A 14298-nucleotide genomic window follows, 5' to 3' on the forward strand; every position below is an offset into this window, starting at 1 on the left:
CCTTTGTTAATTCTTTTAGTTTAATTAAGAGTTCCTTGCTTGACATTTTTTCAATGTCGGATTCTGGTGTGTAGCTGGCTAGAACCGGCCACGTGGCTCCTGGTCTACCTAGTGGACCTAGCCTGGTGATGTGATTTTGATGTTTTAGGGCGCCTTTAAACCAGAGCACGTGCTCTTGGTATGTTAGTGGGATTTCAACGTCCTCGAAAGGAGCGTATTCATCCGGAGGTTCCTCTATTTTGTAATAGTGGAAGTCTTGTGTTACAGTGTAGGCTGCTGGAAAGTGTATCCATGAATAGAATACCTCTGTCTGCCGATATTCATGGGACTCTACCACGAATATGATTGTACCACCTCGTGATGATAGTCCATTTTCTATAAGTTTAAGAGTTATAGCTCTTCTTACATTGACCGGAATGATTATAGCATCCGGGTCATTGCCTTGGAGACTTGTGTCATCCGCTAGGAGTTGAGCTGCTATTCTAGCTCTCTCCCTTTCGTCTTCACTTTCTCCCATTTTACTGACAGAAAGCTTTGTTGCAGATCAAGTTTCAAGGAAACAAAGCTTAGGTGCACAATATTTTGGAACACTGTATCCTTCAACGTTGACTAAACCAAAAACTAATACATAGGAATCTCTTCCTACTAAGTTCCGGCGGATATTAACCTTTTACCCACTCCAGACGTCTTTTGGAGTTTTTACGGGAAAAGGGGTCTGTGTGAAAAAGCACGACTGAGTTACTCTAATGTCTTGCGTTAGATTATCGCATTACCAAACGTTGGGCGCCATGTAGTGTAGTTCCTATATTCCCAATAGGCTCTGCGCATTGGAATAATATAAACAGCAGTGTAGACGTAGGACTGAAGTCGACTAGGTCTCTGCTGACTATATTAGACTTAATTAGTTTTGCCAGCTAGCTCAGAGGTCACTAGAAACTTTCTCGAATGTTCAGGAAAGAGTTAACTCTCCTGATTTAGACAAGAAGGAATTAGTTTCTGACAACCGCATAAACATGACAACTTTGCTCCCGCAGAATAAAGAGTGTATCTCTAGAGTCGTGTGAAAACAATAGACAGTTATTTCACTCAGTCAATCGTGCATACTTAGTTTCACCAGAGTGCAGAGAAATAGAGAGACGGGCGTTTTCAATAAAAGGTGTTATTTATTGAGCAGTCTTCTTTCTCATGCAAGAGAAATGAGTTGCCACTATTGCAATACTTATCATGAAGTAAAGTGTGTACAGTAAAAGGAGTATTATGAAATAATACTCTAAAAGCATTGATATGTTTTTTTAGCCATATGATACTTTAAAATGGATAAAATATATACATACATAAAAACATTGACTAATGTACTCAACTGGTGCTTCTAAGATACGCCTACCCCGGTGTACCTGACCTAAGCCTAATACGTGGGAAAGATTAAGTAAGTTGCAGTTTAAGTTAAGTTGGTTTTTGCCAAGGAATCTGAATCAAGAATTCTCTTAAGGATTTAGTCAGCTCTGTACCTTTGTTCTAGAATGTAGGAGGTCTTGTATCTCTCTCTCAGGACTCGATCTCCCAGCAACCCGCAAAGGTGACTGGAAACACCGGAGCTGGATTTTCTCGGCTGGAGAAAAAGACAGCGTCTCTCTCAGTGCGTCAAAAGGGAGGAGCGGCTTCCTTTGGCTTCTCGCATCAGCTGGGCTTCGGGCAAGTAGATAGCCGCTCTGCTCCAAACCACCATGTGTTTTCTTAAGGCAACGTTGGTATATTTATACCTGGAAGGTGCCGGGTTTGACGTAAGGTTGGACATAAGACGTCACTAAGAACTAACAGTTCTTTCTGGACTCCAGGAGTTCTTGTGCAAATCAAAACAAGAGCAGGGGGATTTCCCGGGATGCTGGAGGCTTGGTTTGTTTAAAGAACGCGTTGCACTTTCTAGGAGTCTAGGGGAGTAGCCTTGCCGTATTTGGACTGCATGGGCTATTACTAAATATGGATATGATTCTTATGCCTTTATAAGGATATTATTTATTATAAGCATATAAGGGCATACATCGGGAATATCGAATTTAGGGGCCTAGATAGAAACACAACAATACAGTATATACACTGTAATGATTGCCTGGTTGTCTAAAACGGTTGTTTTCTGGGTTATTTTATCTGGTTATGTACTGTTGTTGCATTCAGTGATGTTCCAATATAGGTGTAATGCTGACCTTTCCCGGGTTGTGTATTTCTCTTCATACTCTGTAATACTTTCTGTTTGATGTTGTTTCTATTCTGTATTGTTTCCCTGGTTGTGTCCTTCAAAAGTACCTTTTAATGTTTCTGAGGAAGTGTTCATTTGTTTATACTCTGTAATTTTCCCTGGATTTGTGCTATAGTTTGTATCCCGTGCTGCTCCAGTGGCACTGTAGTACTGTTTGTATCCTTTCTTGTATGTATCCCTGGTGGCTACATACTGTTTTTAACCTATAAGATTTTTCTGATTGTGTACCTCAGTCGGTGCTCTGTGATGATTTCCTTGGCTTGCTCTAGTTTGCACCCATTGATATTTTCCTAGGTCTGTACTACCTTTAGCATCATCAGATTTTTCTCTGATTTTGGACTAATGTTGTTTCCCGAGTTGTGTTTTGTTCCTGTATCCTGTAATGTTTCTCTGATTGTGTACTGCTGTTTGTAAACTGTACTGTTGTTTACTGGATTATTTATTGCTGTCCATTACCTGCTAAATTTTCCTTCTTGTATACTTCCGTTTGTCATGCTTCCCGGATTATGTACTTATGTTTGAAGCAAGTAATATTTCCCCGATTGTGTACTCACATCCCGTGCCATGTGATGTGCTGGTTGTGTACTATTGTCGTGTATTTCTGCTCCTACAATTTATCTTTCCCTGGTTGTAAAATCCACGGTGTCCCATGCAGTGTTTTGTTTGTAATTCTGTTTGCACTCTACAAGATGTTCGTGTTTCTGTAGTAATTTGTTCCCTGTGAGCTTTCCTGGTATTGTACTCTGTGGCGTAACAAAACTTGAGGGTCCCCCTGCAAAGTACACAGAGCCCCCCCTCCCCGGCCCACCACCTACCAGTGCTGAGAGGCCTCCCTGGAGGTCGGCCCCCCGCACCGAGGGGCTGTGGGGGCTTATGTTATCCCACTGATTGTACTACTTACTATTCGTATCCTGGGATGTTTCTTTGATTTGAACCTTTGATCATGCCTCATGCTGTTTCCATGGGAGTGTACCACACTTTGTGGCATGTGATGTGTCCCTCATTGGGCTACTGTTTGGAACCTTTAATATTTCCCTTGTATAATACTGTTTCTACCCTGTTAGGTTCCCCTGGCTGTACACTGCAGTTACCATGTGATGGTTCTCCAGTTCTGTTTACAGTTTATCCAGTTTGATAATTGTCTAGCTGTGTACTACACTTTCTACGAAATGTAATTTTTTAGTGTGCTCTTCTGTTGCTTGCTGGGTTGAGTAGTGCTATTTCTGTTCATACCCTGTATTGTCTCCCTGGTTATGCACCACTGTTTGTACATCATTTGATGTTTCCATTTTTGAGTACTGCTCTTTCCAAACTGTGATGTTTTCCAGGTTGCGCATTGCTATCCTGTTATGTTTTCCTGGTTGTATTATACTGTTTGGACTCATTGTGCAGTTCAGTTTGTACCTTGTTTTCGTTCCCTGGTTGTTTTTTCTACACTGTAATATGTCCTTGTCTGTGTACTACTCTGATATTTCTCTGGTTGTGCACTACTGTTGTTTTCCTGATTGGGTATGTTTGTGTCCTGTAATGTTTCACTGGTTGCATAAAGCATTTTGAACCTACTGATCATTCGCTGAAGCATTTCGCTGCTGTTTGTATCTTGTAATGCATTCCTGCATGCATAACACTATGTGTACCCTGCAAGGTTTCCATGGATGTGCACTACAATTCTTACCATGTGATGTTTCCCTAGTTTTTTTAAAGAGTTTGTATTCCGTGAAAACGGTCTCTTTGTACCATTTGATGTTTTTCTGGTGTGCAGTATTGTTGTTCACCAAGTTATGTACTGGTATTCCGGTTCACACCCTATGTCGTCTGGTTGTGCGCAATTGTTGTCCACTTTCATGCTTCTTCGCTTATGTGCTTCCGTTTGTACTATGCAATATTTCTTTGCTTGTGCACAGCAGCCCGAGTCCTGTAAAGTAGCCCTAGCGTTGCACTATTGTTGTTTCCTGGGTTTTTGATTTCTGCTTGTACCCTGCAATATTTACCTGTGTGTTCAGTTCTTTTAGCTCACTTATGATTCCTTGGCCGTGTACTAGTGTTCATAACATGTGCTGTTTCCCTGGTTTTGCACTACAGTTTGTCCCCTGTGATGTCTCCAGGTAGTGCACTCTTGTTTGTAACAAGTTGTGTCAGTCTACTGGTTACTTGGATGTGGACTGCTCTTTGTACCCACTAATGAATTCCTGGTTGTATACAATTAATTGTGACCAGCGTTACATTCTTGTTGTGTGGTACTGTTTACTGGACTAGTTATTGCTTTTTGTATAGTGTTCGCTTTGTCTGCAGTGTATTATTGCTTGTTAGAGACCTTGTAAGGCATGGGGGTAATTGCCCAAGTCCCCGACTTTCCAAGGGTCCCTAGGGAAAGTGATCTTTTTTTCTCTCTCTCTCTCTCTCTCAAACTCACCTTTATTTATTTATTTATTTGTAACACTTATAGAGCGCACAAATACCAGTCGGTGTCCTGGCGCTGAAGTGGTAACTCCCTAAGGTTCGGACAGTCATGTTAGAGGGAAAAAAGCCAGGTTTTAAGACTTTTCCTAAAGGCCAGCAGGTTGGTGTTTAATTTGAGGGACAAGGGGAGGGAGTTCCAAGCTTTTACCGCTCCTCCTACAAAGCTCCTGCCTCCCCAGCGTACTTTCCTGATCCGTGATGTTTTAATCAGTCCCATTGTGGCAGACCTCAGTTGTCTCCCTGGTCTGTACCACTGGAAATGATCCTGGAGAAACGCCGGGCCCACACCATGCAGTGCCTTAAAAACAATGCAGAGGGTTTTAAATAAAATCCTCTTCCTCATCGGGAGCTTTCTCAACGTCTCTATCTCACTGTCTCTGCTTCTGTCTGCCTACCTCTACCCCTGCCTCTGGGCCTACCTCTACCTCTGCCCCTGCCTCTGGGCCTACCTCTACCTCTACCCCTGCCTCTGGGCCTACCTCTACCTCTACCCCTGCCTCTGGGCCTACCTCTACCTCTACCTCTGCCCCTGCCTCTGTGCCTACCTCTACCTCTACCTCTGCCCCTGCCTCTGGGCCTACCTCTACCTCTGCCCCTGCCTCTGGGCCTACCTCTACCTCTGCCCCTGCCTCTGGGCCTACCTCTACCTCTGCCCCTGCCTCTGGGCCTACCTCTACCTCTACCCCTGCCTCTGGGCCTACCTCTACCTCTACCCCTGCCTCTGTGCCTCTACGCACAGGACCCTCAGGCAAGACATTTTTTTCTTGTATTTGTGTGACCCTGTTTCTGAAAGTTTGATGTATAACTCAATATTGTTTGACAATGACATCACACTAACTTGCGTTAGCAGAAAACGGGCAAATTCTACGTTTTTCTAAACAGGGGCAACAAAATGGGCATTGCCCCGGGGCACCATAAATCGTTAAGACGACACTGCTGATTGTGCCACGTTTCCCTGGCCGTGCATTGTTGTTTGTACTAAAAAATGATTTTCTGCGCATGTGATACTAGTCATGAACTGTAATGTTTTTCTTGTTGTTTGCTACAATGTGCACCCTGTGGTGATTCCCTGTCTACTTGCTGTTGCTTGCAGCCTTTGATGTTTCTTTGGTTTTATTCTACAGCTTGCACCCTGTGATGTTGTGTATCACTGTGGTTTATCTCGTTTTGATCAGGGGCCTTAAGGCTATAAAGATAAATGTACAATTACTCTGTAACATTTCCCGATTCAGTGGCTTATAGTTTGTGCCCTGCTGTATGTTCCTGATTGTATGATTCTATTTGCAGCCTGTAACGTTTCATGGGTTCTGTACTTCTGTCTGTACTCTGTGCTCCGGCCCTCTACAGTTTATACCGTATACAATATCCTTTCCTTTGTACGTCTGCTCCTACGCTATTTTATTCTCTGGCTGTCCACTTCAGTTCGTATACTGTACTGTTTTCCAGGGTGTATATTGCTGTTCTCGGCCAGTGATGACAATTGTTATTTCCCTAATCTGGAACTGCTGTTTCTGCATTTGATGTTTCCCTGCTTGTGGGCTGGTGTTCATACACCATATTATTCAGAGTCAAAAACAACAATATTTTCACTAACACACTCTACTCACACACTCCACTCTATCACACACTCCATTCCCTCTACTCAGTCATGCACTCCAGGCACTCCGCTCGCCAAGACATTTCACTCACTCATGCACTTCACTCACTCACTCTACTCACTAATGCACGTCACTTGTTTTCTCCACTCACTCACCACTCTCTGCACTCCACTCACACACTCAATACACTCCCACTCTCCACTCACCCCACTCATTTATGTACTCCACTCACTCAAGCATGCCACTCACTCACACACTCCACTCATACACTGCAGTCACCCACACACATCACTCCCCTATGCGCTCCACCCATTTCACCCACTCACATACTGCACTCTCTCCACTCACTCACACATGCCACTCACTCCCGCACTCGTCCACTCCACTCACGCACTCATTCCACTTACATTGTCCACTCATTAATGAACTCCACTCCACTCACACATGCACTCCACGCTCTCATTCAACTCACACAGTCCATTCACTCATGCACTGCACTCCACACCACTCCACTTACTCACACACTCCAATCCCTGTATCCACTCACTCACTCACTCATGCACTGCACTAACTAAAACACTCCACTAGCCACACTCACTTCACCACTCCACACACTCATGCACTCCAATTACGTATGCACCCCATTTACTGACTCCACTTACTCATGCACTCCACTCCGCTCACTCTCTTAGCCCCACAGAGGCTCTTACTATAACCTTTGGGGAGCTGGAGATTCTTTAGACAGGCCTATAACAGCCCTATGCCCTCACAAACCGGCTTCCAATAGCTCCAGCATCCAGGTGGAAATGCCTAATAAGTTAAATGGCCAATCTGACCCTGATATTGTTTCCTTGGTTGCATCATGCTTTTTATACCCTGTGATGATGGAAATGTTTCATGTCTAGCCAATTTTCTTTGGTAAACAGGCTCTCTGATGCCATATGTTAAGTAACATATTCAGATTATTACCTAAGCTCTGTTAATATTCACTGTTAGCCTTTCCCAGAGGGCTGCATACACTTGTTACATAGCTTATCAGCATGCACAGTTTTTTTTCAGCGGACCACTGTTGAATCATGCACCTTTGCTAAATCGCAGGTGTCTCTCCCCTGATTGCTCTTATTGTATTTTTCATGTGGATTATGAATATACCAACAGCATGTTTTTTTTTATCTTGCAGGAACGCTAAACCAAAAAAACTGGGTGAAAAAATACCCAGCATGCAACGGTGCCAAACAGTCTCCAATCAACATTGATGAGGATCTTACGCAAGTGAGCGTGAACCTGAAAAAGCTCAACTTTCAAGGCTGGGACCAGGAGTCTTCGGGAGACACAGTCATACGCAATACTGGCAAGACAGGTCAGAGCACGTTCGCGCCTTCTGTGCTAGACTTTCATGAGCTTCATGCCCTGACGTGTTACTGTGTCATGCGTTAATCCGTACAATTTACAGGGAAGGCCTGAAAGCAGAGGAGTGGGGAGAACAACAACAGCTGCATGTTATACAACACTATCATCCTTTGCGTGACCAGATAGGCGTGAGGGGTGTATTTCATAGATAGCAGGGCTCGCAGATGTCTAGGCTCTCAGGGTCAATGGAAGTCTTCCACACGCAAGTCCTCTTAGAGTTGAGTTGGACCCCGTGAAGGACAGGCATCCTGGGTCATGGAGAAAGGACCAGAACATTGCCTCCACTAGAGGTTCTGCAGGGTTTCCCTTCTTGGTTCTAGAGGAACAAATTCTCCCAACGATAATGTGCCTACAGAGAAACAAAGTGCATCCAAAGGGATCAGCAAACACCTGAAAGTGAAGACAACAGGTTGCACTACACTGCTATAAAATAACTGAAGCACATGCATAAGAAGCAAAGAAGTTGAATTAATTGTCTTCATTAATAGAGAGATAAAGGTAAGTTTAGAAGGGCTGTAAAGAGTGTAGAGACCAAATGACTAATTCCATATTCTAGCAGTGTACCCGGTGTTTAGTGTTCAGGCTTGTTGTTGATCACGGTTGGCGCACTTGTAGAACGTTGTAGCTAGATTCCTTGAGATATGCCATAATTCCAAGGTACATTAGGCAGGTTAGATCCACTAGAAGAGTCCATGGACGGCTACAAGTCATGAGTGGAGCAGCCTGGCTCCCGGCCCATCAATGAGAGCACAACCTGGTTGTTGAATATACCATTCTGGACAAGCACCAATGAAGGAATGAGGAATAGTTCAAGTTCTGGACCCAGTGGCTGCTGTGCAGCCCACAAAGTAGTAGACGAGGTAGAAGCAAAATAAACTTTTCAAACGGGTATCTGAGACTAAAAAAGGAACACAAAGAGTCAAGGTGTAAAATCAAAAAATCTGCTAGATCTAAGAATCTCCTGAAATGTTCAACAGCCACCTGCGGCAGAATGACAGTCATAATGTCTAATAAGGAATTACTTTGATGGCCTCTGATATAAAGCCTGAAGGTCTCGGGGGAACCTTGCTTAGGTGGATGGCCTATACATGCAGGCTATTCTGTGCCACCTTAGAATACTAGCAGGGTAGAAGCAGAACAGTCTTGTTTGTTTAGAAGGTCAAAGTAACAGACCTCTATTGAGATGGTGTAGGGGCTGCAAATGCAGGAAACACACAAGACAATGGGCAATTGGAAGTCATTGGGTGGTCTGTGTGGAGTGGATATGGGTGTTTTGAGAAATGCACCATGTTGAGACATCAGTTCTCCAAGAAACTCATCTCTCATGATCGGGCTAATGTATATTCGTTTTTCATTTCCCTAATTTATGTTTTTTAAAGTTCTAGGTATACATCCTTAGCATGGTATCTGGGTCTCCTTCTGCTTTATTAAGATCCCTTTTAGAAAATTGACCCCTGCAATTCTTTTCCTCATCAATTTCTTCAATTTCTTTCGAAATTTCTTGAGTCATCAATCAAATAAGATCTGATATGCATTTATTCAATATGTGCTGGACTATAAACCCTACCTTTCCTGCAACTGGCTTTTTGTTCCCATTGTCATCCATAGGGAGAGCAGATTCTGTCCGGAAAAGAGCTGCTGTTTTATTTGCAAGGCTTGCCTAGGCCCCACAGGCATACAACACAAATGTGACTAGATATTAGACAGAGTGTATAAGTGGGCAGGTTTTGTTAACAAGAAGACTCCTACTACACGTAAAAAACAAACAGGGGTAATGGAAAAGAGTAAATCATCAGTTGAAACTAGATCAAGTGATGACAACTTGGAAAATGGAATATGCAAAGCACCTCAGAAATCAACCCATTGTTTTTGAGGCGTGGATCAACTAGTAGGCGCAGGAGGAAGAACACAGAAAAGCAGACAAAATATAGACACAACAAATGACCAAACAGATAAATTAGACATATAAATTAACAATGAATTTGTTAAGCAAATCATTTTTGGGGAATATAGAAAAATAAACTTCAGAATGGCTAACATTTAGTTTCGACTTGTAACTCAAATGATAAAGAAAGAAAGAAAGGCTCAAATATATAATTTGCAATAATCATACAGTGGAAGAGAATGCATCTTTGATAGGATGGGACTGAATTAAGCACTATAGAAAGATGAAGATGAGAGATTTTTGAAAGTTAAGAGAAGAAGGGCCGCACACATCAATGGTACATGATGGGCCCAACACATTAAAAAAAATCCATTGTCCCCTCCTCATCGGGTCTTTCTTAGATTTTTTGATCCTGGACCCCAATCCTTCCTCTTTTGCCAGCAGTTCTTGGATCAGATAACCATGCTGTTAGCTCAGTTCCTCGCTAAATGTCTGTGCCCTTTGCATAGCCAGGAAAGAAGTGCAAAAGATGAACCTTTGAGCCCAAAAAGGTATGCACTTGTGTGACTGCATCCCCAACATACTGTCCAAAACTGGGGTGGAGATACATTTCCAGTTAATCGGGAGACACCTATCTGCATCTTTCCCAACCAACCATCACCCTCTTCACTAGGAAGGAGTAATTTTCCCTTAACCCTGGCATTGGCTAAGAATGTTAGGGCTGCTATTCTAAAGTGTACCTATTTTGAAATAGCCACCTTCTGAAGGGTGTTGTGGGATGTTCTGCAAACCAGTAGTGTTTACCTTGTGCTTCCTTTATTATTCTCTTTCTGTCTCTACTGTCATTTCACATAGAATCACCATTATAAGTGGTTTCAGTACCAGTTAATCTAGCCTGGATGCCTAAATTCCAGTGGCCTTACAGGAAAGGCATCCTGAAGAACTCATCACCCGGTGCCAGTTTCCTGAAAACATCCTACTTAAAATAAGATATAGCACGAGGAACCTCATTTTTAAAGTATTGCACAATCTTGCGGTGAAATTGAATATTAATCTTTTAAAGACGTCAGCAACTGAAGAATGTTCTGGGAATTAGTCATGTGCGCATTGTAATTGGTCTTATATAGGGCTTAGTAACCCTGACAAGGTGTTGAAGCCCTTACTGAGAGAAGCACGCTATTGCGGATCTCAGTGTTAGCGGGTTATTCCAGCGGTTATTGATCATTGCTGGTTATTGAGGTTAGCCTTGTGCTCTCAATGAAATGATTCTATGTGTTTGCTCCAGTGTCTTTGCAGTAAGTTAGATTCATCGGAGTTGGGTGGATCCTTAGTGGGGGCCATGTGAGCTCATGCGAATGGCTGGGGCTATGAATATATAATCTAGAGGAGATTAGGTGTGGTTAGGATGCCAGAATATGACTTCAAAGACAGCAAAATTGTGGGCTATTCAATGAGTATATACAATGCACAAATACAATAAGGAGATTAAGGCAGTGTATGCACAAATACAAATAAAGGAGATTAAGGCAGACAGGCATGTGACTTGGAGTACATATTACCCAGAGAAAGGAGGCATGCATAAGATTGAGGTAACAAGGGGGTCATTCAAAAACAGAAAGAACAGAGAAACTTTGAAAGTTTAAGTAAATTCTAGATTTTCGTGCAGGGTTTTAGAACATAGTGGGGGAGATTTTTGGTATGGGATGCAGTTTGAGAAGTGAAAGTCGAAAAACTAAAAATAAACATTATTTGTATATGAGATTGCACTTTATTAGATACTTTGACTGGTACTATAATCAGACAAGTCATCTGCCTGCCAGTACAATTGACTGCCGTTGTGATCGAATGTTCACCTCATGGTATATGGGCATCCTTGCCCTGAGTGCCCGATTGCATGTGTATCTAGTTTCTCGACTTTTATTTTTCATGCTGATGCCACATTAATCTAAAGTGTGCACAGAGGCCTCTGCCTGTTCCTAACATTGCAAGGTCAAGGACCTGGTGGGGCATGCCAAGCGTGCCCTCAGAGTAGACAGAGGACTACTGTTCCTGTCATGGGTTTAGCACATGAGGTTGTGGTGGCAGCATTATGCGTTTGATGATCCCATATATTTGATCATTCATATGTATCTATGTCAGTGACTGTACAGCCCACCTACCCTTCTCATGTAAAGTTCTGCAGTTATATGAAACCTACAACCTTGTCCTAACATCCTTTATGTTTGTGGAAAGCATGTGTGGTATGCATGTAGCACGTGTGTAGTAGAAGGACTCTCTGTGTATGAGCCTGAGTACTAAAACCAGTGGGATCCATTTTGGATGTTCCTTGTTTAGGGTGGCACAAGGAAGAGAAGGAGAAGTTTCCTCCAGTGGAAGTGTATTTCCTGCATTCATATGTCTGGTGACCCCAATACTGAAGTGAAGAAGGTAGATGGAGACAATGCTAACTTTAGAAATGGACCTTGTTAGCAGGAGGCTGCTGATTAGTTGTCCCTGAGCACTTCCATTTGGTAAATAGTATGGGTAAAGAGTGGGACTGCATTTTCTGTTGTGCAAGGTGAAGACATTTCTGGTTCAGGTCTGCCCATATATAAGTCCTTGATTACTTCTTCTGAGAGGCTGATGCAGGAATTTCATTTTACCAATTCTGTGGGTGATCCAGTTTGAAGACAGCCACAATGCAAATTACTGTGAGAAGCATCACTTTACACAGATGCTGTGTCTGAAGAGTAGTCTAAGAAGGACACCACCTCAAATTACACACCATCCAAACATCTTTTGACAATCATATTACTAATTGAACCAGAAAGGATAGTGATAAAATGGTATCCAAGCTAAACAACTGTGTTGTCTTTTACTGCGGCCTTTTGTGACATTGGGCGGGCAAAATGTTATTTGAGAATCTTGAAAGTAGGCACTATACAAGGTTGGTCTTTTATTCTTTTTTAAATACGGCAGAGAAAATTCAAGTAGCCCAGAAAAAGATCTTTCAAGCCCAGCAGTTGTTGAGGGTTTAAACCAGATAACAGGAAGAGAAAATTGTCACCTGAACACTTTTGCGATATGTTGTGGGTTTTATATTTGAAAAATACAGAAATAAACACACACACATACTTTGCTTCTCACTCTGAAGAATGATAGCTTACATCACTCATGGGATCTGATCGACTTAATTGCAAAGCAGGATTGACTCCCCACCAACCCACTGAACCTGTTGTTCTCCTCGTACTGGATTCTGAGTCATATGCATGCGGCTCAGTGGGCAGTCGCCAGTATCCCGAGCCCTTCTTGGTCGTAGTTGCTGCTATTGGATGAAGATCGATTGACGTAATGATGCTCATGGAGGCCACTCTTTCTCTGAAGCACTTCCTGTGTCACCACTCTGAAGCACAGGTCCAAAAAAGAGTGTTGGTAGTGGGCTGCTTTTACACCGTGTAATAGTAAACCATTGCCTCATCAGCAACAGTGCTCTCTGCTGCATAACTGTACAAGTCTGCACCGATCCATGACACAACCCTCCATATAGACACTCCATTAAATATACCTGCTTGTTCCTGACCTTCAAGTCATGCTTGGTGCATTTTTCAAATTTTTTTAATAGCTTTATTTAAATTTCCAAAATGCAATTAAAGAAATTCAGAACATAATAATGTTCAATCTACCCATATCAGATAAAGAGATCATTTCCACATTACCTCTTATTAAATAGCGGACTATATAGGAACAAATTAGAGGTGATATCCAGTAGAAAATTGTGATATTACGAAATTTAAGGCAAGGCTTCTTACATTAAACCTTTTGGGCACACCAAAACACTCTGGACCAGGGTCTCATCAAGGGTCAACTGGTATATGAGAGGGTTGACAAATTAGAAAGAATTGATATACATCGTTCTTACCGCTACTTCAGACTTCAGTCAAGTTTCTTCTGTATCGGACTGGATTTGTCTATCTAAATAGCCCCTTAAAGGTCTCCATATATCCCACTGTTTATTAGGGATCGGTTGAAGCATAGCAAAGCATTCCACTGAGTAATTACTCTACACAGCATCTTGTATCCAGGTGCATGTCTTGTGCTGGGGTCCCTTTAACCATGCCTAACCACTCTTTGTTTAGCTTTACAACAGTAGAAAAGCTGTAAGCTGTCTGACAGGCTGCGGATCATTCGCCACTCAACCAAGTAAGTCAATTATGGGAGTCAAGGTCAATAGACAGACAACTATGTCAACTTGCATCTCATTTACCTTACACTAATAGGAAAATGTGGCAGGGCAGTGCCAGACCAGATGAAAAAAGCTGTCAGTTTCCACAGCGCATCTACAACATTCGCTACTAATTGACTTATGAAATTTATTCTATACAACAAGGTTTATTACATTCTACTTAAGAGTTTAAAATGTATATTTTTTGCCTGTAGCTTGTGGAAATTAATTTCACTTGAAAGCAGTAAAGAACACAGGCTTAATAGTGAATATCATCACCAAAATCAATTTATCATAAGCTATTAGCGGGCAAGAACAAAATCTCGATAATATCCAAGCATAATTTGTAAAGTTTTGAGGGTCATCTATTATGATTATCCGAAAGTATCATTTGAGCCAGAGGAGTACATTCTTGTGGTGTAAGAGGAAATGTAGGAAATAACACCTTGGCGGCCTGTCTTAGTCAAAAACAAGTGAAGACATCTAAAGT

General features: G+C 42.3%; 1 protein-coding gene across 8 annotated transcripts in view; it reads left to right on the plus strand.

Annotated features, from left to right (window-relative positions):
- The window catches only part of PTPRZ1 (protein tyrosine phosphatase receptor type Z1), a 656962-nt gene that overhangs the window by 291012 nt on the left and 351652 nt on the right, over nucleotides 1-14298 (plus strand). For all 8 annotated transcript variants that reach the window (XM_078680698.1, XM_078680707.1, XM_078680718.1 and 5 more), the window contains exon 3: nucleotides 7493-7672. In XM_078680698.1, the coding sequence (XP_078536824.1) occupies nucleotides 7493-7672 (180 nt within the window). The remainder of the gene's footprint in view (nucleotides 1-7492; nucleotides 7673-14298) is intronic.

This window comes from Lissotriton helveticus, chromosome 1_1 (assembly GCF_964261635.1).
Source record: "Lissotriton helveticus chromosome 1_1, aLisHel1.1, whole genome shotgun sequence".
In the NCBI taxonomy this organism is placed as follows: domain Eukaryota; kingdom Metazoa; phylum Chordata; class Amphibia; order Caudata; family Salamandridae; genus Lissotriton; species Lissotriton helveticus.